General features: G+C 38.6%; 1 protein-coding gene across 4 annotated transcripts in view; it reads left to right on the top strand.

Moving 5' to 3' along the window:
* Nucleotides 1-23,214, top strand: part of znf516 (zinc finger protein 516) — a 48,356-nt gene extending 25,142 nt beyond the window's left edge. For 2 of the 4 annotated variants that reach the window (XM_046834741.1, XM_046834743.1), the window contains exons 2-5: nt 1,147-3,056; nt 6,864-8,093; nt 12,504-12,608; nt 19,958-23,214. In XM_046834741.1, coding sequence (XP_046690697.1) covers nt 1,370-3,056; nt 6,864-8,093; nt 12,504-12,608; nt 19,958-20,154 — 3,219 coding nt within the window. In that variant the 5' untranslated portion in view covers nt 1,147-1,369 and the 3' untranslated portion in view covers nt 20,155-23,214. Of the gene's footprint in view, nt 1-1,143; nt 3,057-6,863; nt 8,094-12,503; nt 12,609-18,578; nt 18,658-19,957 lie in introns of all 4 variants that reach the window. The other 2 variants (XM_046834744.1, XM_046834742.1) reach the window with 2 other exon arrangements.
* Nucleotides 23,215-26,450: the final 3,236 nt, after the last annotated feature.

The following is a 26,450-nucleotide window of genomic DNA, read 5'->3' as shown; positions in this document are numbered from 1 at the left end:
CATTCTGACTACAAGGCGAAGCTGAACTGGGACTGGGATGAGACTGGCACTGGTTCTACAGACAAAGCCTTACACACTTACATTTATACACCAATAAACATTCTTACAGACAACATACACATCCATATACATATACACCACTCCTGAACTCTAAAACCATTAAACAAACATTTTATACAAGGAATCTCAGACACAATGTAGAGACTGTATTTACTGAGAAAGAGAACTGTCTGTTTAGAGCAAATGCAAACACAAGACAAAATGGCAGGAAATCCCCAGTTCCTGAGTGGACTAAGTGATTACTGATTACTGAAATATTACAATGTCCTTCTTATTGTAATGACTAAAATAATATCGCTTAGATATTACAAACAAAGAACAGGTGACAGTATAACATGTATTTCTACTGTATTTGTACTTAGTTGGTGAGGGCATTAGAAAGTTTTTCTCTCTGTTTTTTTTTTTTTTTAAACATCAGACTGTCAGGGTGCAATCGGGCAGCGCCTCATCCAAGCCTGAAGGTATCTCACATAATGACACATTAGACATACTAATGATGTTTGCTCTATCCTGCTCTCCTTCTTGTTAAATAGTGTATCAATAGAGTCCATTGTGTGTCGTACACATATCCAGTTACACTGCACTGATCACATCTTTAACTTGTATAGAGGAAAAAAGCAAACAAAAAGACTGATAGCACTTAACCTTCACATAGTCCAAGGTCATGGAAGTTTAACGTACTCAGTGTGTGAGCTCTTGTCTCGTCTGGGTTAAGATGATGAGAAAGTTTATGCAATTTAGATCATCTAAAACAAATGGTACTGATCGACTATTTACATTTATATTTGCGATATTTAGCAGGCGTACTTATCCAGAGCAACTTACATTTATTTCATTCAAACAATCAATCAGGTAGAGGGTTAGGGGTCTTGCTCAGGGGCCCAGGAGTAGCAAGTTGGTGTGGCTGGGATTTGAACTCATGACCGTTAAATTTAATGTTTAATATTTTTTTAATAATTTATTTTATTTTATCGATAATTATAATTGGATGATATTTAGCTGAGTGTGTTATATGTAATATATATATATATATAGTACACCCCTAATCTGGCTTATTCTATAACACTGTACTTGTGTGCTCAGCAGGTCCCAGAATGAAGTCAAGCTCCGGTTGGTAAAAATGATTCCCAGCAGAAGCTTCTCCAACAGCTGTGATCAAGATAAAAACAACACACCTTGCATAAAATACTTAGCAATGATACTTTCTGCGAAGAGAACTTCCATTCAAGACGTATGACCAAGACAGACACGGATTTATAAAGACATAGCAACAGAAGATAGCAACAAGGCAGAACACTCATAGTTTGACATGGAAGTTGAACGGAAAGAGGTCACGGACAACTCCCTTTCCAAAAAACTGCATAATGAACCTGATGAGGAAAAGAATCAAGTTCACAACTGTGACCTCTGCGGCAAGACCTTTCTTTTCTTGAGCTCATTGTCCCAGCACATGAGGAAGCACACAGGGGAAAAGCCGTACAAGTGCCCCCATTGCCAACATCGTAGTGCCCAAAAAGGCAGTCTGAAAGCCCACATTCGCACCCATAAGGGAGACAGTATGATTAAGAACACTGGAGGCAACGAGGAAGAGGTAGAAGATGAAGGAGACAAGGAAGGTGGAGTTCCTGAGGAGCAGGGTGGTTGTTCTAGCCCAACTGAAAGCACGTCTGCTTGCAACAAAGTGGTCAGTGGCGAGGAAACCACAAAGACAAGAAAGAAAGGGGTTAAAAAAGAGAGAGCAAACAGTGAGGGAGGAAAGCAGTGCTCACTATGTAGGAAGAGGCTCCGGAGTCAAGCTGAGCTGGAGCTGCATATGCAAAACTTTCATGATTCCTCGCAGGAAAAGCACTTGCAGGCAGAGGCACAAAACACACATCCCACAGAGGAGAACTCCACAATGGAGGAAGGTCCCAACATGGAGGAAGCTGAGAAAGAGAATGAGCTTGGTAAAGGGGACTTTCCCTGTGATCAGTGTGACCAAATCTTCACCCAAGCCTGGTTCCTCAAAGCCCACATGAAGAAGCATCAGAACACTCGGGATCATGGTTGTCGGATTTGTGGTCGTCGATTCCGTGAACCCTGGTTTTTGCGTAGCCACATGAAAACGCACAACACCAAGACCAAGCCAAAGACTGATTCTGAACTTCCTGCGACGGTTAATGAGGTGACACAGGTCGAAGCATCCTTAATAAATGATGTTTGTATATATGAACTGTGTGCCAAATGTGGTAACTTTTTCCATGACCGCAAAAGCTTGCAGCTCCACGAGCAAGTTCACAAGAACAGAGATCATTCTACTAACAGCGATGATGGTCTTTTATCTCCTCTCACCAAGAGACGGTTCCTCGAGTGCCTAAACTTGAGAACGGCAGGTGAGATGGAGAAGCTTTCAGAAGGAAAAGGGATGGTTGGTAAGAGAATCCCCGAGTTGGATCCTGTTAGCAGTTATCAGGCGTGGCAGCTGGCCACCAGAGGCAGGGTGATGGAGGTTTCTGAAAAAGGCCTGGGCTGGGAGGAGAGGTTAGCAGATGCAGATGTTGTCTATGACAAGAAAAAAGGTGAATATGTTCTCCTGAGACAGGAGAAACGAAAGAAACAATTGGATGCCACTCTCAGTATCCCCAATAAGAAGAGACGAGGGACGGTGACCCAAGGCTCGAACAGCACCAGCATGGCCACCGAGCACCAGAGAAATGTTGGGCAGACATCGATAGCAGGTGGAGATGCTGAGAGTTTGTGTGACTCAGAATATCGTCCATCTTTTTGTCATGGCCATAAAAATCCCCAGAATAAGACCTCGGAGTGCTTGGAGTGTGGAAAAGGATTCCGAACTCAGCAACAGATGGTGATTCACATGCTCATAAGACATGGCAGCATGAGCGAAAGCATAAATGGGGTTTCTCTACAAAATCTCTTTCCAAACACACAGCCAGGTCTTTCTAAACCTGTGAACTCTCAAGAGGACCAAAGCCTGAATAATTGCCCTGAAGATACAGGTAAGAGAAGGCCACACTTACATCATTTCCAACCAATGTTGCAATGTTATGGTATTTCATAGCAAGAAGTGAGGGAAAGAATAATAGTGTCGGACTGTACCACTGTTACACTTTAGCACACCCAGGACAAATGGTACTAAAATGAGGTGTTAATGCTGGATATTAAACGGAAAGCGTGGCCACTACCTTATAAATACAGACAGTACTGAAAGACAGCATCCTTTTTGTTTGATTCCATGAGCTAAACGCAGCAATGGCACTATTGTGTACAGACATGTTTTTCACTTCTTGCAATACAGCTCTAAAGCTGAATCGCCTTTTGTAGTAAAAAAAGCTTGCCAAGTGAAAAAAACCCTTATAACATGCAGAACCTGTTACACCAAAGGGTTTGCATGTGTGCTGAGGGATTACGATACTCCCTGTATGAGCTTTCTGAGTAATGGAGGAGGGGGACATCTTGTGGGAAAACGTCGAAGCACAGTTGATTATACCACAGTGACTCTTTGGTGAGATCACTGTATAATTATAATCTTAGATTCAAATCTTAAAAAACTCCCATTGGGTTCCAGTAAAGTAAAGAGTTATTAGTTTAAGGAATGATACTTAAGGAAAGTAGAGCTCCCTGGTCATTCACCTTTTAAAGATTTAATGGAGAAAAAAAAGAGTTCTTGAAGCTGTCTTCATAAAACCTTTAAGGCTTCTTAGTTTTGGCCATCTGAAGCAGCTCTGTAGACCACAACGGTTATTGCAGAGAACTAAACACTACTGATTTGTCTGTTTTTTGGCTTATTTGACTGTGGACTTTGTGCACTTGCTTTGCATGATGCTATTTTAGGATTTCCTGTCTCAGGAAGACAACCCCCTGAACTGTTTTATGATCCTTCTTGTGTGCTCTTCCCTTTTCTATGCAGAGCTTATGTAAAAATACACACCCAAAAGGCTTTCTCAGTAACAAAAACATTCAGGACAGTAATCTTACAAAGTCTTTATTCCTGACGAAGGTCTAACAATAATTCTGTCATGAAACTTTCAGGTTAGTTCACTGTGCAGTTGTATTGAACATTCCTTACTGATAAAAAAAATCATTGCAATATCTATTAATATCTCTAACCAATATGTGATCATCAGTGTCCTGATCAACTCCCTCACATCCTTCTCTGTACAACATCCTCAAACAGATCAGCTTCTAAAGGAATCACACTTGTCATTTCAAACATTACTCACTTTCTGACCTAAGTCTTTGAAAGCAGCTGCTAAATTTTAATATAGTTAACAATAATACAGCACTAACCATCCAATTGGCACAAAATATTTGAATGAATCAGTATTAGAGGTCAACTGTTTTTCTCGATATTGTTAGCTAGATTGGATTGTACTTTGGATTGATCACCGATTAATCAACTGATACTTTTTAAAATGGGTACTGAATAAAAAACAAACATTATACTCCATGTAAAATTATACTGAACTTTATATCAAAAATAAAAAGAAAAAACAGTACTGAATCATGAAAATGTGAGAAATTCAATAAATATGAATATATTAATCATCTAAATAAATGTAATTATATAAATAATCAATAATAAATTATAATAAAAAAATGTGAAGCAGCATGTGAAGTCAGTTATTCGCCTCTAGAGGCTGCTCTCGTAATGACAGCAGGCCTTCTCAACCGCTCCAGCAACAGATGCGACCTGGAAAAACTATCTGTATGGATTTTTGCAGAGAGTTGATTGCTGGATAAGTCAACCTGTAACATTCACAGAATCTGAAAACATTATGTTGGTGTTATACATATTTATTAAATTCATAATCCTCCCCCTACCCAACCAAGCATCAAGAGAAGGTCCATGTCCATGCTGCATTTACCTGTTACCTTGTATTGTCCATTGTTTTGTCTCATTGACTGTCCTCTGTTTATGTTCTACCCCATCACTCAGCAATATGCTTAAACACATAAAAAATTTAATTCAATTCAATTTCATTTCATTCGGTTTTATTTGTACACCACTAACAATAGACATTGCCCCAAAGCAGCTGTACAGCAAAACTAAGAATGAAGCCAATGAATTCTCAATGAATAAAGCCTAATGAAGGAGGAGTTGGCTTGAAAAAAGATTGGGTTTGCTTGCTTTTAATCTAGATGACAAAAAAGGTCTCTTTATTCCTGAATGAAAGAAAAACAAACAAAAAATAGAAAAAGACAATGCACTTTATTGCAGTGTGTGAGAAAGTAATCACTACTGACTAAGGTTCTGGGTCGAAAGGCTGGCTATGTGTGCTTTGGTGGAAATGTAATGTATGGGAACGGTCATAACTTGTGAAGAGTTAATGTGTGAGGACCTCCTACTTTGATTTGGCTGAAGAAGCATCCCTCAGAGGCCAAAAAGAGAACCATACAGCAGCCAGGCTCAAGCACCAAATATAAAACAGATGGCAGAGAAAGAGAGAGAGAGAGAGAGAGAGAGAGAGAGAGAGAGAGAAGGGCTACGGCTGGTTCCAGACAAACTCAATGTAAACAAACATCTCAGTGACAGATGAGAGAAGGTGGGTTCAGGCTGTGTTCCCAGGCCCTCTCAGTTACTCCCTCTTATGCCTTCCTTATGCTCTTCTGTTCTCACAGCTGAATGTGTGGGTGGATGCAGCTACTGCTCACACACATTGCCCCATTCTGTGGTTAGGATTACTTAATGGGCTTGTTTGAACGAAATGACAGTACATTTTACAGTAGGATCATTTGTGTGCACAAATACCGAAACGCTTTATCCAACTGCACCGGTGTGACAAGTTTTATAACCGCCTGGATCTCAAATGTGAATTCCAAGAAAGCTCAAATTATCTCTAAAGCATCACCGATCATTGGTTTGAGCCACATAATTATTATCAATACAATAAAAATAAGTAATGTACAATATTACAGTGCTGATAATGGAACAGAAAGAACCAGTCTTTGCACAGTCAAGTGCTGCCATCTTGTGGGTAAAGTGGAAATAACGTTAGAGCCTAAAATTTCAAATCACTACAACATAGGAGAGTTTTTTTTTTTTTATGCAGTTGTTGTTAAACAACAGTATCCATGTATGTAGATTGTACATAATGTACAGCAAGGATCGGTATGTACTCTGAACCTTTGTCTTTAATAAGCAGATTGATTGATGACCAGAATAAGGAATAGCTCTGCTCAGCTGCCATAGTTTGGATCCCTTCGTCTCCTTAGACTGAACAATTATTGCAAAATCAATATAAACTTATTTTTGACTGATTACATTTACTCTATGATTAAACATTTCCATGCTGATATTTGTGGTGTCTTCCAGGATGCATGTATCCACAGTGTTCTAGGGCTCATTGTACAGTTTGATGAGGAGGAAATATAGATGATGTAAATCATATGTAGCATGACAGTAACAGTGACAGTGCACTCCAACACTATTATGAGAACACCAGAGGAAAAGTTTTATTCCAGTTTTAGTTATAGGCTAATTTATTGGTGATACTAGTTATTGGGGAATATTTGTTACTGTAGTAGATCAAAAAAGATGTTGCAATGGAAGTGGTATTATTAAAAGGATGTGGTTATTCTAGATACTTCTAAAGTCTGTCCTGGGGTGTGTAAACTTTTGACCTTAATTGCATACATCAAGCAATAAATGTTCAGTAAGGATAACTGCATGATTAATATGATAATGCAACTGTTAACTGCATTATAATATATTGTTATAAAAATACATTGGGTTTAATTGCCATTTTCTCATGTAAGATAAACGATTTCATGTAAGTTCTTTTATCCTTTTTCTGTGCACGTAGATAAAAAGCCATACACCTGCGACCACTGTGATTTCAGCACTGCTGATTCAGCTGCTCTGGTGTCTCACGTATGCAATCAGCATGCAGCTGTCAGCAATGAGGCCTTAAACAGCATGATCACCCAAAGCCACACTCCTTCCACCAGCCACAGTGGCTTCCCCAGGCTGAGGAATGCACTACTCCAGCAGTCCTATTGGCCCGACAGCACCTCCACCCACCTGGAGAGGGCAGCACTAAGCAGCACAGCACTTTCCTCCAAGAACAATGAGAATGAAGATGAGAAGAGCAAAGGCCATGAAGAGGGCAGTTCTGACAAAACGCATGCTAGTCTATTGAATCTCTCCGTGGAGGTTAAAAGTGGTAAAGCAGAAGATCTTGACTCAGTACAGAATGGTCTAATAAGGCATGAGTGCCCGTACTGTTCCCATACCACATTGTACCCTGAGGTTCTCTGGATCCATCAAAGAATTGCACATAAAATCGACAGCACCACTCTGATACCTAAATGGGCTCCTAAAAATGGTGTTAAGGGACCTAAGTCCATTCTTGAATTCAAGAGGCGTACTGGACCACCTCCATTTTTGGAAGGCAAGGATTGCCCTTCACTGCCTCAGACTCGAATCCTCCGCACAAGTCCCCCTGAATTAAGCCCCAGAGGAAACAAGGACAAGCCTCAAAGCAGCAGCAGCAGCAGCAACGGCGAATCCACTTACTCACAAAGCAAAGGCCAGCATGCTGGACGACTATCACAACCCTCTAAACAAAATCCCAGCAGGTCCCGGGTAGATGAAGTCAAGAGCACCAAGAACAAGACAGATTCTCATCAATATATTACTTCATCGACAAGTAAAGCAAGACCAAAACCAAGTCCTCAAAAGACAGGGAGCAGATTGATGGAAAGTAGCTCAATGCCTCAAGAAGGACTCCGCTTCATGCTCACCAGCAAGCACAATGCCTCGGAGCAGAGAAGTCCCAAACCTCAGACCTCTAGCCGAGCTGAACCTCCAGCCCAGGACACGGAGAGCTCACCAGGATATGACCTCTGGAGTAGGCTCAGTCATCAGATGATAGGTGGATCATCTTCACACTCACAGGCTAAAAAGCAGCAGACTGGAGACAGTCCAGGAGCAATTGCAGACATCTACAGTTTCTTGAAGAATTGCAGTCCTCATGACCTGGCTGTGCTGTATCATCACTGGGGCTTTAATAACATGATGATGGAGCAAGCAGGTAGGAACTATAAACTATGTCCATATGTCAGGTTAAGAAATTATATTATACTTTACAATATGGCATTGATAAAATGTTTTCTCAGGTCTTCAAAGATATAATGTTTTGATCCTATATAAATATATATATATATATATATATATATATATATATATATATATATATATATATATATATATATATTTACTCACACACACACAGTAATTCCCTGTGCGGATAACAACCCGTGAGAAATGAAAACCCATTATAAACGGACGCCACCCCAAAAATGGTATTTTATGTATACAGTACTGTACTGTATTAACATTTTACTTCATTTTATAATTATTATATTTTTATTAATAAATGTAATTATTTCAACTCCATAAAAAAAAAAAAAAGTCTTTTTTAGTCCATCATGCTCTCTCTGATTGTCATGAGTTAACTCGTGATTAATTGCAACTTAATCGCACACTTTTCAAGTTATTGAGATTTTAATCAACATGTGCATGGAGAAATATTGATGCTTTATGCAAATGTATATTTATTATTAGTGAAACCAAACTCAACATAGAGCATGAAGGCAAAATATTCTTGTAAATGTTTTAAAGCAATTAATTTAAATTACATAAATCATCAGGACAGTTGTAAACTTGTAAAAAGAATACTTTCTGACCTTGTGATCCAGTTCATCCCAGATAGGATCAGTATTCAATAGGATTTAGTTGCGTTAATGGGCAGGCCGTTCTCAGTGATTAAGGCTCTGACTTACTGATGGGAAGGTCAAGTGGTCATGCTCCAGTATCAGTAGAACAAAATAGATTGGAGTAGATTGGAGAATTGGAGCTGGAGTGTGTTTGTGTGTGGTCTGGGACCATATTTAGGGGCCTGGAGCTGGAAATTGACTTAAATTAAAGATTATTAAATGATAGGAAAAAAAAAAAAAAAAAAATATATATATATATATATATATATATATATATATATATATATATATATATATATATATATTTGAGCCTATCAGAGTTTATTATGCAAACACAGGATAAGAAAACCTAAATGATGCATACATGAATTCTTCTGATGTGTCAATCAGAATAAAGGACAGGCATTAGTAAGCTTGCATTAATTTGTTCATTCTTAAACCAAAAAAAAAGTCTTCTCGTTATTTTGTATTGTTTCCTAGTTTTCATGTCTGAGCCCAGCATCCAACAAAATGCATGCAAGAAAAGCAAATAAGGCCAGGAGGAATCAAGGGCAAACATATTTGCCTAATGAGACATTCCTGCTTACTGAAGCATCACTTCAAGCGACTTTGTTTATTAACTTGTTGCGCAGCTATCGCCTGTCACTGCGTAACTGATCTACGTTTACACAACACAGCGGGATTTGCCGAACAAACCTTAATTAAAACATTATTGTGCTTGTACATCACACATATTAAATGTTGATGATGGTTTCTAAGATTCAGCTGCCTTCTGAAATACACAGCATTATTATTGTTTTCTGTCAGGCACCTTTGAATTTCACTTAATGTTCTTTTTGTGTTTATTTGTTCCTTATTTAATTAACATCAATTTTACATTTGTTTTTTATTAGTGTTCTGATGCTCACGATCATTTTTTCTTGCATGGAAAGTGAGGGTGGGGGGTTAAGAATGAAAGGGCAGGTATTTGTGATTTCTGAAGCTAGAAGCCTGCTGTCCATATAGAAGGCTTTATTAAGTGCATTTACACACAGCCAGCTAATCACTAAAAAGCTAAATTGGATTAAGTGACCAGGTAAACGTCGGTCTGATTGAGCTTGCGCCGAATAAAATTTGGGTCGGATTAAAAAGGGTGGAATCGATCTAAAATAATCCAGTAAATTGGAAAAAAATAACGAGGGAATGCTTTTTACATAATGAGCCTCGTAAGTATTATAAATTAAGTACTATAAAATATACCTTCTGCACAGGCACAATGAATGTAATGTAGACAGATGTTTGAATCAGATTGTAAAATATAAAGCTTGTAAATATAAAGCATACTCTCAATCTCAAGAGAGAAAACTCAGGTCACAGGCATAAATGGATATAAATTCAAGGAAAACAGGAAGGTATTTATTTGGGTATCAGTGGCATGTGACTCTACAGGGATTCCCTAAAGGGAATTTCCTTGAATGGACATTTGGAGATGAGCACAGGTTATGTTTTGAGTCTGGATCCTCTCAAAGTTTCTTCCTCATGTCATCTCAGGGATTCACCACTGGCTCGCTCATTATGGATAAACTTACAATTATAAGGAACAAACTTTTACAGCTTTCTACAGCTGCTTTGAGAAATGGTTTTTACGACTGTCCAACATGTAAATACAAAAAGAATATTTTGGAAAAAAAAAAAAAACAACAACAACAAAGTATGAAAGTATAAATTATAATTATAAAGCATAAAATATAAGTATAACAAAATATATATACTATACAAAAATAAAAGGGAATTAATATGGATATTATTAGTATCCCAGTAGCTCACCACTGTGTAGTGCTGTGTCAGTCCAGTGTTAAAGTGTCAGTTGTGCAAAACTTGTGCAAAAGAGGGAAATGAAGGAAAAGTAGACAGAGAGAGAGAGGTCCAGGTACCAGGTGCTAGCTGGTTTTGATTCTGAATGGCCTGTGGAAAGAAGCTCCTCCTTATTCTATCTGTGTGTGCCTTCAAGGAGAAGAAGTGCATCCCTGAACACGACAGAGAAAAGTGTACATTGCTAGGCTGATTGAGGTCCTTCACTACCTTTCCGGCCCTGGTCCGGCACCACTTGCTGCAGATGTCCAAAAAAACCCACAGATTTAGTTTATTAGTCTAAAACTGTAATTTCTCTAAAGGTGGTTTTTTTTGGAACAACCACATAAAGCAATTTATTTATTCAGTATTGGAAAAAAACCTGTCAGAACAATAGAACCAGCACAAGCATTGGCGAATTCAATTTTCTGGTCTCTGCCTGTTGCAAAACATCCAAACGGCTCATTTGGACAAAAGCAATACGCATTCAGGGGAAGGAGACCTCTGGTGGCACGAGGTGGGATCCCTGCGAGCTGATGTGACTCACAGATACACAGCACACGCGCGAACACACGGCCAACTCAAAAGGTTAATGGAGCTATTGAGTAATGTCTTCATCTTTATGCAAACTCTTAAAATGTGCAGAAACATTTCAGACAGCTATCGCTGAGAGGCGTTTGAAACAACATGCTTCCGACGGCATGGCAGGCAATCTCTGAGGGCTCGCTGCGCCTCGATGCTACAAATATGCAAAGCAGCACAGAGAGGGGAAGAGAGAGACTGAAAGAGAACGAGGAGTCAAATTAAGCCACAAGCAGCTTTGAAAAAAAAGGGTGATTACTGACTCTCTCTCTCTCTCTCTCGCTCTCTCTTTCTCTCTCATGCACTTTATTCTCCTCCCCACCTTATTCGCTGCAAGACAATTTGCGGGGCTGTTCTTGTCCGACGCAACCAGGGCTCGAGTGTTAAACTACACAGAGACAGAGGAAGTTCCTGTCAGCTGTCCAGCCTGATATCATCAGGCTCCACTTTAGCCCTTTAAGTCACATACAATACAGTGACCTTTCTAACATCGGGCTTCCCTTTTGTTCATGCCGTCCGCTGCGCTTCCTGTTAGCGCAGCTCATGCATGCTAATAACTTGGAGACTCATGTTTACGAAAGGTGGCCTGGTTTCGCTCTGCCACCAACGCTCTCAGTCACAGCTTGTCACCACGACAATGCAGGGCCGCGGGGGTCAGAGCAGGTAGGGCCAACCGGTGCCAAGTGACGGACACGAGCCAAGAGGACAGCATTTTTCAGTGCGTGCTTTAAATTTATAAAAATTTTTACCTCCCCTGAGGGGAAACCGTAAGGACGGACCACTCCAAGTTCCACTTCTGTTCTTGTTTCTCCGCCGGGCCCTTCTGCTGCCACATGGGTGTCCTAGCAAATCGCCCGAGCGGACGAGGCTTGACAGAGCCAGAGCGACAGGCAGGAAAAGAGCATCCAGCTGCTCAGCTAAAGGAGAAAAGAGCAAAGGTGGGGAGAAGAGATAGAGAGAGAGAGAAAGAGATATAGAGAGAGAGAGAGGGAGCAGGAGGGAGGGCAAAGAGGGAAAGGAAGAGAGTGGCACACCTGACATGTGACACGGTAGCGTAGATGAGGGCACATCACAGGGCGAGGCTTTTAATTCACTGTAATTTATGCGGTTGTGTGGATCCTTGTGTGTGTCAGCCTGTCAGAACTGCTCGCATGATGCAGCCAGACAGCTTCTCATCCAGGCCCTCAAGGTAGCTCCACATAATGACACATAAGACATACTAATGATGTTTGCCTCTCTTTCTCTATCCCTCTCTCATGCGATATTTCATCCTTTTTCCAACATAGTTTTTCTCCTCTTTCTCTTTGTTGTAGGGATGGCGAGGTCAGGGCAGAAAGAGGGCGAGTACATCTGTCATGTGTGTGGGAAGAACTTCAGCCAGCCAAGCCATTACCGCACACACATGAGATCTCATACAGGTAAAAAAAAATCTTTGTTTGTTTTTTAAGTATCGATGATTCCATGATTGGGGTGCCATTTCTTTCATACTGTGTCCTCTGTGGATGTTTCTGGTAAATAAAACACTTAATGAAACAACATTGTGTTCCTTTCACCTGAACATTTTCAATCTTATAAAATGTACAGTGTGCTCAAAAGTATTGGGACACCGACTTTTCCATCTATATGTGTTTTTTTCCCCAATAACTGTTATCACAATGTTGAGGAACCCAGTTGTATAGGACGTCTATGGAGTATGGTATGACAAAATTTTCCCTTCACTTGAACTATGAGACCCAAACCTGATCCAGCATGACAATGCCCCTGTTCACAAAGCCAGTTTCATGAAGATCTGCCTTACATGGGTTGGAGTGGAAGATCTCCTGCTACAGTATAAAGCTCCAAACCCTTTTGAACACCTTTGGAATAACTGTTAACGCTGACTGTGCCCCAGACCTCCTCACCTCACCTCACCTACATCAGTACTTTACTAACACACTTGCGGCTGAATGATTCTCCACAAAATGTGGTGGAACATTTTCCCAGAAGAGTGTGGAATATTATAAGAGCAAATGTGGAATAAATGTGGAATGGGATGTTCAAAAAGCACACATAAATCTTATGGTGAACTGTCCACAAATATTTGTTTATATAGTGTATTTGAAATTTTCAACGTTTTCGATTGGAATTCGGATCAGCTGATTTTCCTGCCGATAATGGATATAAAATGTAATTTATTTAATTGAAAGAGTGAAGAAGCCGAAATGGTACCACAGTCATGTAATCCTCATTTAAACACAGAGACATGGATGATCTGAACTGTGTGATAAAAAATTTTTTACACTCTTGAAAAATCTTTAAACTCTGAAACTTCAATTGTCAATTGAATAATTAGCCACTAGTCATCAATTATTACCAAATCATAGAAGCTCAAGTCACCCAGTTCAAATGACTTTAATGTCTGTGTGGAAATGTGTTTGTGAATAATCTCCCTCTCTTTGGATGAGCTGGCTTACTTTTTCTTTCACCTCCAGAAACAACATACAATATTTGTGTATGTCTTGTGAATATTATCCTGTATTTTCTAATGAAATGGAACAGTACTGATAGAGAACATCTGTAAGGTAGTGCATAGTGCATTTAGGAGATCAGGGCCTCTTGTGTAGTATCAGAACAACACTTTTCGAAGAACAGCACTAACATTCAATGGCCTGAAGTAACTTTACACAAGATTTAGGGGCCTTGCTTTGTAAGGAGATATAAGTTAGAAAGCAGGTGATTTGCAATGTTGGGATTTCTTTAATGACAGAAAACGTCACCGGCAAAGGTTTTGCTCTGATTATTAATTTGAAAGTAAAGAAAATCATGTAAAGAATTGCTGAAACACAGTACCCTGCATTAGAAGTGTTCACTAGGTTAGACTGGAGGCACTTAAGCAGGCAGGCAGGAAGCACAAGAGACGTGCAAGTTCTTTTAAAAGAATGTGCGACGGTTGCTCGTGTTAGCCAGCCTGATCCCCAGTGACAGAGGCCAAATGCTACATTATACAGAAAGAGGCTTCTCTCCACACATGGAGTTATAATCAATGTCATCAGTGATTGCTTGCTTCAGTGTTAGCGTCCAAATGAAATGGGGCAGGGGCCCCAGGCCTCCATTAGCATATGCTAACTCTGTATGTCAGCCTAAATTGGTAGTTTCAGCTCGCTGTCTGCTGCTTCTGGTGCACTAACTGGTGATGCTAATCTAGGGCTAATGCTGGATGAGCATGAGTCTCCTGCATGGTCTGGTTGCTGGCTGCTATTCAAGAGGCTCTGGGTAGACTTTAGAACCAGAATTTTATTTCATATTCAAGATGTAAAGCAGAAATACTTTGCTATTAGGTATTATTTGTAGAAGAGGACTAAACTGAGTTCTCAGACCAAAACAGGTGAACAAGTTCATGGGGAATTGGTTTTGCAGTCTTGATTCCTGAATGAAAAAAAAGGGATAAAGCTTCCAGATGGCTTGAGCAACAGCTGACACACTAATCCGAGCATGTGTGATGTATCCGAGGATGCTGTAGTAATGAAAATGCCAGCGCTGTATTATTCATATATGAACATATGACAACACACATTTGTCAATTGCAAAAATGACATCTGCAATCCCATTTATTCAAGAAAACTGCTTCTAGCTCAAATAACAATAACTATACATCTGTCCTGTTCTTATAGCAGAATACTTTGAAGTCAAATCCCATAATACTGAAAAAAAATATTCATTTAAGAAGCAGTTAAAATTTTCAACGTTACATACAACAGACATTGTTTTGTGGCTGTAAAGAAACAGGCCATGGGGTGATGTTTTGCCAATCGGATGAGCAAGTAGGGCAACATTGAACAAAACTCAATAGGTTGCCAGTTTCCTGGTGTTACAGAATGTACGGGAGATTGTTTTTGTAACGCCATTCCAATCTTGTCACTAAGGAACTCTCGCCTATCGTTTCCACTTCTTGTGGATCAATCCAATTTGCCAAAAGGTTTAACTAAACCCTCTTGCTTTGAACAAACACACCACACCCATCCTAAGATTTACTAAAGTTATTCATACCTGCCTGATTTTCTAATTATCTTAGTTCCCAAATACATACAGATTAGTAACTACAGTGACCCTGGCCAGGATCATTTGCTGAACATGAGCAACCCCCCTGTGCAAGCAACCTGCTGCGGTCACCACTCTCCCATGTTAATGAACTTGCCCTTTTTTTTCGTCCCGTGAGCTATATATCTGACCGCTTGCTTCCATCTGCATATAAGTAAAACCCAAATCTCAATTTACACCTCTACAAGGCAGCCCAGAGTATACACAGTCCCACGGTCTTTATCCAGTCTGTCTGTGGATGATGTCCGTGATCTTCTTGAGGTCAATCTGATGCTGTAATATTATACAGCTAACAATCACCAGAAAAAATAAAGCACCAGACATCTCAAGATGCTTTGATGGTGGTATAACAGGCAAGAAAGCTACCAAAATTAGCCATTTTAGACTAAGCATAATCATACCAATGGTCAGATCATACAAAAGATTCTACAGATTCTTGGTCTTTCCAGGGCATAGCCCCAAACAACCCACCTCTCTGTTTTTCAGGCATTGTTTCACTCTCTCTTAATGAGGGTTGCAAAGGGATGGAAAATTCCCAGTATTTTTTTTTTTTTTTCAAAAAAACTTTCAATGGGAACTTAATCTGGGGAATTTTAGAAATATTTAGAAACTTCCCAGGAGTAAGTTTATTAGAATTTATTAAAAGTTATGAGAAATTTGGGAAAATGTATATAAACTGTATTATATACAAACATACAGTATATATATATAAACATTTAGTTTGGTCATAAACTGACATACATGCAAACTAATACAGTATAAAAATGACATTTCTTACTTTCATTTAATTGTTAGTATAATTTCGGTGCATAATAGCTAAGGTTCCCTGGTGGTCTATGGTTAGGATGCGACGCTCTCACTGCTGCGGTCCGGGTTCGATCCCCGGTCAGGGAACCGACCCCAGCCAGTTGCCTTAGGAAGGGCATCCAGCGTAAAAACATGTGCCAAATCGTACATGCGGATCATGAATATGCATGATCCGCTTTGGCGACCCCTAATGGGAGAAGCTGAAAGAAAGTTTTTACAGCATAAGGAAATTTTAAACATAAATGTATGTAATATTTATATAATTTTTACATGAATACTCCACAAGATGGAATTTTTTGACATTATTATGTGTCCGGGATTCAAGAAATGATGTGTTATGTTATGGAGGAACGCACAGTGCCTGTATGGGGCGTGGTCTCAGCACTCAGTAAGTGTTCTGTGTGCAAGTGATTGATGAATGTGCAGGTAGAAATTCAACTAAAATTGCATTAAATCTGGTTGTTTAATCCAAAATTATCTAGACATATTGTTTTCAACTACATTTAAGTTATTCATCTTGTCATGTCTGGGAAACCTGTTCAGAATAGACTCTGAGTAGCATCTATACACTTGACAATGTAACTGATGCCATGAAAAAGCTGAATTGCACGACTGGAAGGATTTCTCAGCAAAGGAAACCTCTGGAAATGTTCAGACTGGCTGTGGCCTGTACAGATTGCTTGATGAGGAATGCAGTGGGCAGAGGTAATAATTTTGTATCCCTATGATGATGACAGAATAGGAAGGTAGTTTTGTGTCTTTAATAGAATGAAATCATAATTCAAGCTTCCAATCTCACTGTCATTTTTTTTAGCTGTCAGGCAATTTCCTGTTGAAGTACCTGTTGCCTAAAGGAGTCTAAGATGAAACACTAGAACAACCGTCTAAGTGGGTGGACAGCTATTAAGCGTGAGATGGTAACTAAAGCTTACAATGGAAATAAGGAAATGGTGGAATACATCCATGTATCTAAACTGAACTGACCTTGAACCATCATGGGCTATGAATACATTTTTAGACTCTGTTGGTGAGACAGAATAAAAGCATGTCAGGAGAAGAAACAAAGTTTAGTTTGACTGCCAAGGAGAGATCTGGTTCTAACTATATGACACCATTGTACACAGGTGTCCCTGACTGAAATGTTGCCTTAGCACTTGGTGCAGTGACTGAAATCCTGACCTTTGAAACAGTAGGCTGATTGTGTATGCATGTCGTCTTGGTATGCTGCACTGTCTAAGGCAATGATCTGTGCCGACAAAAATAAGTCACATACTGCAGCTTGATAGCAAATGTTCCTCAACATAAGCACAAACGTCATGTCTCAGCTTCCAAATCACATTAGGGTGTATGTCTGTTCAGCCATGTGTCATATATTCAGTCAAGCAATAGACGAATTTGATCATTGCATCAACATGGTCTGCCTCAGACCTACACCCATGCTCAGGTTTCTGCCTATGGGGAGAGGGGGGTGCTTTTATGGGCCTTCTGCCACTTTTTCCTTTTACAATTCTTTTTTAAAAGATACCATCTAGCATCATATTACGTTCCCACAGCAGGCTGAGGTCTCATGTAGGAGTGAGAATACTAACAGTATTGTGGAGTGAATGAATTCTACATAGTCTAATTTAGACCGTTCCAAAGAAAAAGATCTTTAGACTGTACATTGGGTGGTATTTTCTAGTAGCTGATCCAAATACAACACTAACTAAATACACAAGGATTAGCTAAGCAAAAATACAAGTTGTGGTACAGGACCTTTAACCAGGTGTGTTTATTAGTACCTGATGTACTTGAAATGATGATGTTATATTATAAAGGGTTGTTTGGAAGAAACTATGGTATGTATAGAAGGGCTTGGTGTAGAAACATTTAGAAGGTTAGGACCAGGGTTTGGAAAACTCTCCAACCCTCCATACACGAGTAAACCCACCAACCTGCCAAATTTGGGTAAACCAGTCAAAAACTAAAAACAGAATTGTGAGACACATGAGTGATCCCTCAATATTAAATACAGCTTAATTTTACAGCATCTGCGTATATAAAAAAGAAATAAATAAAAAAGGAAAGTCTTTCCATGCAAGGGAGCAGCCAGGGTAGCTCGTGTATGACTCCTTATGTTGATGAGAATAAAAGAGGGATGGAGGAGTTACAATATGATTGTGATTTGTTTATAATTTGGAATACAGATTTTATAATGCATATACATGTATATACAAGTATGCACTGCATATTATTTCAAGGATTTGAATAGTAAACGTTCTGAAGTGAAAAAGTTCAAATCCTGGATCGGACCTTTAACCCCCCATTGGAGTCCTATTGAAGAACCTGTTTATTTTTAAAAGTACCACCTTTTCGCGGTGTCTTTAACTAAGATTTTAAAATATTGACGCAAAAAAATGTTGAGCATAGACATGTGTACTGTACATCGTCCATGGCGATACTCATTTAATTGTAAGACATTACATTTTTCATTTCCATTTTGTTTTTAATTTTTGTTTTCTTAGCTGGCCACCTTCTTCCTGCAGACCTTTTAGAGTGCAATGGACTCCTGGGAGTCCAACCTCTGCAGAAGCCCCCCAACAAGTATGTTGATTTTTTTTTTTCTTGGGGGTTTGTGTGTGTGTGTATGTGTGGTTGAGTGTGTGTGTCTGTGTGTGTGTGTGTGTGTGTGTTGTGTGAGTGTATGTGCGTGTGTGTTTTTCATCTAGACCATTAGTACCATCTTCTACATGCTCCACTGTGCCATGTGCTGTGATGTCACTTCAGCTATTATGTGTGATCGCTATGACCACCGCTGCCACACAACTTTCTAAAAATAAACAGGTCCCTTTGTGCCCGGCATTCTCGGAAAAACTGGAAGGACAAATGTATTGCGTCTGCTTTAACAATAAGAGATGTGGCCTGCTGCAGCAAAGGGTGCCTCCCTTAATGAATTACCCCCGTTGCATGTGTTGCATACGACAAATGGTAAAATCAGGGAGAGAGGAAAGGTCAAATTAAATATGTATTCTAGCCTGTATGTGATGTACTGACAATAACCTTTAATGTAATTAAGTGGGTTGTGTTTTGGACGGAATTTCACTTTATTTTTCCCTGGGGAGCCCGGGCCACTGCCCTGGGAGGAGTGCTCACTCTGGCTCAGACCTTATCATGCTGCTAGCGAGACTCAGATAGTCTTGATTAATAGTGTCTGTCTCCGTTTTTTTATAAGACGTGATTTATGATAATGCCCCCTTTTTCAGGCTCTCGGAATGACAATTATTTCCTAGTGGGTAATTCATTCATTTTTCAAAAATAATAATATGGAGCAAATGAATGGCAGACTCATTTGTTTTGCTCAGGTGTGGGGGGATATTTTTATGCAATTGCACGAGGACAACGCAGAGCATCGGTCTAATTAAGCAGAGAAAAGCGGGACCAAGACAATTATACCTGTTCTGATGCACGGAAAGAGATGGGCAGAAGCGAAAGCTTAAGTGTGTGCATGCCTGTCAAGTTTTTTCTCTCAGTGCAAAACTTCATGTGCCCAGACTTTCAACATCCGCCGTCGTTATGACGTTCTATGGCTCAGGGGAAGGTAGGCAGTGATACTCGTGTCTGTGGGTTTCTGTGTTTCTACGAGCAGCTGACAGAAACAGAAAACAAAAGGCTGACTTCCCCTCAGGGGGAACAGTCAACCGTCTCCATATGGCATGTCATCAGCTCATCAATCATGGCTACGGCCCCTCCTCCACCCCCTGCGCTCCCAACCTGCCTCTATTTTCTTCCTAAAAAAGGAAAGTATCACTTTGACAGCCAGCTCACCGGCCAAAATCTCTCTCGCTGCTCGCAATGTCTCATCTTGACGCTGACCTCGGCCTGCCCTTGTGTGTGTCTGTTCCAGGTGAGAGACCGTTCCAGTGTCAGTACTGTCCCTACAGTGCCTCGCAGAAAGGCAACCTGAAAACCCATGTCCAGACTGTACATCGGCTCACCTTTGACAATGCCCAGTACCCTGACAGGAGGCTCCACCATGCCCCATCTGTTGACCACACACACCCTTCCAGTCCCGGATCATCCCACAGAGCGGCCACTTCCTGAACAGGAAAAACCTCAGCTACATGGGTTAAAGAGGAGAACATTTCCATCCAAAGATCTGTTATCTCCCTGGGGGTAATATGTTCTCATAATCAAGGAGGGCTGATTTTATTCAAAACACTTAAGTGTATATATTGTACTTCACTTGTCTTTAGTTTCAGGTTCTGTGCCAACTGTAATTGGAAGCCGATGTCAACGATTTTTTGTTTTTTATTTTTTAACACGAGGAATTCAAATGAAGTCACTTTGCAAACAAAACAGCAATGTGGCGAATATGTTCCATTTTCCTTTCTTTAACCTGAACACATTTCATACTTGACCCCCGAAATGTCAAACCTGATGCAAAGTACTGTAGGTTTTTATGCACTGTCCTAAACTGTCATCAGTGGATCCTTTACAAATGCTGCTTCCTTACAAATAATGGCCAGGATGATGTTCTAAATTGAAATGGTAGCCTTAGTTTGTGTGCTTCTGTGTTTGTATCTTTTAATCCTCAGGACTTCAGTTAGACAGAATTCCAAAGCCTGTATTATGAATAATTTTATTGTTGTCATTGCTTTATTGTAGATTAAATGTGGTACTTCTAGAGAACCTGCAGGTTATCTGTCTGACATTATACACAGAGTATGTCATTATGATTTCAGAGGTTTTGTTCTGTTGTCTAAGTCTCGCTGGAAGAATTCTTTAACAGGAGGCTAGGAACCCTTAATTATCCAATGAGCCCTTAAAGAACCATTCATGATTCATGGGTTCTAACCATTTCATGATACTGGGTGACATGGTGGGTCAGTAGGTAGCATACCACTTCATACTACTGTTCCCAGTTGTGCATGGATTTTTACATGTTGCTCTGAGTCCTACAGTTCTCAGATTGGTTAGGATGAATTGCCCATAGGTGTGAAAGAGTGTGTCCATTTGTGTGTGTATATGTGTATGTGGTGCCGTGTAATGGCCTGGAATTCCATCCTGGGTTTATTTCTCCACTTTGAACCCAGTTTTCCTGTTATAGTCTGCTTTAAGGCTTCATTGGATACCTAAGGTTTATTAAGCTCCAAAACGACTTGTACTGGGAATGACATATTTTGTGTGATGTCACAGAAAATAGCAGGAAATTACTTTTCACTCGTTTTTATTTTCCACTTATTTGTTTGATTTAACCTAGTTTGAGTTTTTATACTATCTTTTCTGTCATGTCTTTCCTAAAATTATGCGATCTAAAAACAAAAATGTAGAAGAAAAATGTAAAAAAAACAAACAAACAAACAAAAAAAAACTGATATAAACTGATGGCACATAAGGACATAAAGCCATGATGGATCTTTTCCCCTGATATTCAAGTTATTGCTGGAGGACTTAATATAAATGTACAGAACTGCGATTTCTCTGTTATTAATTACTTTTAAATTATTGCATTAGAGAAAACTTGCTTAATAGCTCTGATCGGATCTATAGATCAGGAGGTAGCGTGTTTTATAACGCCTTTTAAAAAAAGCTTTAGAATGCCATATTTTCAGATGGTAAATACTTAATAAAGCAAGGAAATTCATGGCCATATATTTCTATGAATGTTGAATAATATACTTAGGTATTTGCACATTTAGGAATACACACTTGTGCAAGTTGGAATACGTTTATATATTTACAGTAGTCAACAACGAACATTTATCTTAACATTTCCTGATTGCAGTATATACTGTACACATGCTAAATCTTAATGAAGGAATATTCACAAAGAAAAAATCTATCCATGAGGCCTCCCCGTACTGTTAACCTGGTCATGATTACATTTATATATATACACTATATATTCATTTTTCAGATAGTTATTATCTGAAGTGATTGCTGCATATAAGGTATGCATATAACTTTCCTACACATTGGTGAACAATGATAGTGTGCATGCAACAGAGGATAAGTGATAGGTGATGAATTAAAGGAAAATCCAGCATAATGTGTGTCTTTAATAAGCCGTTGCAATTTTTATTGACTCCTTGGACCTGGAATTGTGTCCCCTAATGTACCTGCTGAAACAAATGCACAGATTGTTTCTTTACTTAAATTTTATACTGGAAAACTGATTATCCTTGAAACACACAAACAAACCTGATATGCCAAGTTTTGGCACAGCCAGCTAGCCAATAAACCCAACCCATAAAGATAACTGATTTGGAAAGAGTAATTGATACTCAGAGTGGTTTGATTGGCATCCCTTTTTGAGCATATTGCAAACGAATAAGAAATACACTTGATGGGCAAAAGTATTTGGGCACAACAGTACCAGTTGCTTGTTGCTGAATGAGCACAAATCTTCAGAAGCACATTCTAAAATCTAGTGGAACATCTTACCAAAAGTGTGGAGGTTATTAAAAAATACATTGGAGACCTAATGTGGAATAGAATGTTAAAAAAATACATACCAATCTTAAGGTCAGATGTCCTCACGTTTGTCCATGTAGTGTGCTTAGGGTTTGAATTCAGCTGGAGTCTGTTCTGTACAATCTTGAATATTTTATATATATATATATATATATATATATATATATATATATATATATATATATATATATATATATATATGCAACAACACATTTTCCTTTAATTTGTCACCTGCCTGTATATGAGGTATTGCTGAGAGGAACACAATGAATCAATTAATCCAATTATTAAACCATTCAAGCAACAAATAATCCTGTGCTGGATGAAATAATGTGTTTGCTGAACTAAAACCTAGATTCATTAGAACAGAACGTAACGAGTGAAATAGCAAATTTTGACATAAAAAAAAAAAATATATATATATATATAATGTTTCATTAACAGTAGTTATTTTTCCATCCCTCTGTTTTTTTCTTATATAACATTATTTTGTGTTTTTGAGTAGTAATAGTAATTCAATGTATGGATTTTTTTGTGGTATGAGCTTGTGTTTGCCAGATTTAATTTCCATAACTCAATGAATTACACAAAACTGTCATTTACATGTTTGGAGACATTCCATCACATACACTGTCCATTATTTAAGTTTTGAAGCCTCCCCAAATAAAGTTTACCTCTAATGTTTCATTTCGCTGGTGTCGTTGCTGATTTCAATGCTGATTTGTTGAAGCCTGGATTATTACTTCGGGCAAAGATTGAACGTTATCTACAATGCAGCTTGTATTGCCTATCAGTGGATTTCGGAAGCGGAGAAAAAAATGTCTATTCTACACAAATTTATCCACACAGAATCAGGACTTGTTTGGTAAATAATGAAATGCAAGAAAACAAAGATTTGAAGAGGTGAAAGGATAAAAAAAAATACAGGTGATAAATTGAAAATATTGTAAGTTGAGATATGGCCTAGCTTACCCAGGAGTCTTAAAGTACTGTTAATAATTTAATAAATTACAGCACATATTTTAGCCAAACACAGCAATTTACACTACCACAATGTATAAACATTACATATATAAACCATCATAACTCTGTCTGTATTTGCATTATTAGAGAATATTAATTAATTAATTAATTAATTAATTAATTAATTTATTTATTTATTTATTTGTTCATTTGCAGTGGATGGTTAGGATAGAAGTGTTTTCAGAGTTGGTCCCTTGAATACTAGACCTGAGGAGAAAATACACACAAGATGTAGCACCCATTAATCATAGCATACTATGCACACACAAATCCATACAAATAAATTCTATTTGGGGGTAAGAGTGTAATTCAGAGCTATTCGGTGGTGGTGGGGGTGGGGGCTTTCAATATGAAAAGAAGCTACAATATTAAACCAGTGATGGAAGCTATAGGAAGCATAAGTGAGGAAACTTACGTAGAAGAAGAATTGCTAGGTTGGAGAACACTTGTATCATTGTAGGAACAGGGAGTTTCCTTTAAAGAATAACAATTGTGCAGTGATCTCCTACACTCTTAAAAACAAGATACAATCCAACCTCAACTTAACCTATACCTTTTGTCCATTTAATTTCTATAATAATGAAACCTATATACAAACTAACACAGAATGTATTTTAATTGCTGTAAATTTCTATAATATTATTACCACAGGTTAAAGTTTATTTTGGAATTATAATCACCCAAAACTTGTCGCTGTTACTCCATCTCTGACCCTTTCACTTGGCACATGTTCAGATGCATTAACACTGAAAGCTTTGATGGTGAGACCACCCTGCATATTGATCTGCTCCACTTGTGCATGCATAGTCGCTGCTACTGTGACAAATAGCTCTGAATTACACTCTTACCCCCTGTGCACCAGCCCTCCAAATGAGGGGTTCTGGTCAAATGGCCTTCAAAGAAATTAGCACTATCTTGTCTACAGTAAAGTAAAAATAAAATTAATAATGGTTATAAAGGGTTTAAAGGGATTAAAGGACCCATTACTGCACAGCACACCTCAAAAAGATGATATGGATGAGTTCCCTTTTGAGTCTGGTTCCTATCAAGGTTCTTTTCTCATAATATCTAAGGGAGTTTCCACAGTCGCCACTGGCTCACTCATTAGGAATAAACTTATAGGCAATAAACTAATAGGTACTAAAATATAAATTCATATTTTATGATCTACGTATCTCTGATTTTGAGACAATGCCCATTGGTTAAATAACTTTACAATTAAAGCTGAATTAAAAATGGTAATTAAAAGGAAGTGTTAAATTGCTCCAACAGGATTAAAAAATGTGAAAATGTAAAAAATCCTAACATTAACAGACCTTTTTTTTAATCAAAATATTATGCAGAAATTAATGGGTGAAATGGTTTCTTATACATCATGAAAACATGCATCTGTGTTGCAAAGATTTTATCTTTGGCATGTTTTTTTTTCTAATGAAAGTTAAGTAAATAACATACTACAGTAAACAAACAAATTATTCACATTATTCAACATTTCATGTTTTTCCCATGTATAAACATTGCAAAGTTTATTTAATATAAATTGTCATGCTGAAACAGTTTTGGGTCTCCTAGTTCAAGAGAAGGCAAAATTTCATACAAATACATCGTAAAAATTTGTGTGCCTCCAACTTTATGGAAAAAGTTTGCAAAAGAAATGTGGAATTATAGTCAGGTGTCGACAAACTTTTGTCTGTATAGTATAACTATACAGTTTTAACATTGCTATATTTAAACACTAATGTTTTCTTTTAGGAATTAAATAAATGTCTTGTTTTATAACTAGAATAATTAACACTAATGAATTTTCTGTGGGCCTTTAAATTTAGAAACATGAATCTAATTCCATTATTTATGCAATATGATAAAATCCTATACACAGCAATATTCATAAATTTTTGTTCAGTATCTAAACATCCTCTGATCAGGATCATGGATCTGGATGCTATGAGCTACAGGAAAACACAATGCCCTGGATAGTAGATAGGATGCCGGTCAACTGCAGAGCACCATGCATGCACAAATAGAGCAATTTTCTCACTGAAGAACCACTCCACCACACCTGGTCATTACTTTCAAAACTACTACTTGTTTTGTGGTTGTTAAACTGAGAGTTGGACATAATGTGCGAAAACTACTGAAAAGTAAGAAAAAAAATCAGTGAGGTCTAAACATTGACCATTTGCTCAATGTCTGGGGTATTTGCCTTTAAGTATTATAATACTTTAGAGCAGGGGTCACCAATCTTTTGAAACTGAGAAATACTTCTTGGGTACCAATTAATGTGAAGGGCTACCAGTTTGATACACACATCTGAAATAACAAATTTGCTCAATTTACCTTTAATTATGTTATTATTAATAATGAATGATCTTCATCTATATCTAGTCATCTATATTTTAATATTGTCATTTTTAAATTCACACCAATTTTGACAGGGAACCACCAGCCATGCCTCCCTCCAAGGCTCAAACTCTCACTCAGCCTCTCCCTGCTGTAATCACCTACACCTGTTCCCCATTACCTTTCCCCTTCAGAAGGTCCCGATTCCACCTCACTCACAGTCTGATCTACTCATTGCCATGAGAGATCTACCGGACTTCCTACCACTAGTATTCCCCGTACCTCCATGCTCCACGCTCCCGAGAAAGCGCTCAATGTTTGCCTTTAACGGTTTGCCTCACTATGTTTGTCTTTAATGGTTCACATTGGCGATCATCCCTGGACTACCCGCATTACGGATTCTACCCGCATTGCAGTTTATACCCTCTCTCTGGTTCGTACTTCTCCTCAAGCCTCTGCCTTGTATATGTTCAGACTAAATAAAGGCAAGGAATTTAACCATACTCCGGTTTGTTTATCTGAAGAATAGCAATAAAAAAATTTGCGCCACTTACCAGCGA

The sequence above is a fragment of the Silurus meridionalis genome, chromosome 22, assembly GCF_014805685.1.
Source record: "Silurus meridionalis isolate SWU-2019-XX chromosome 22, ASM1480568v1, whole genome shotgun sequence".
Classification (NCBI taxonomy): domain Eukaryota; kingdom Metazoa; phylum Chordata; class Actinopteri; order Siluriformes; family Siluridae; genus Silurus; species Silurus meridionalis.
The sequence above is the reverse complement of the archived record's forward strand: the minus strand, read 5'-3'. Positions and strand labels throughout refer to the sequence as shown.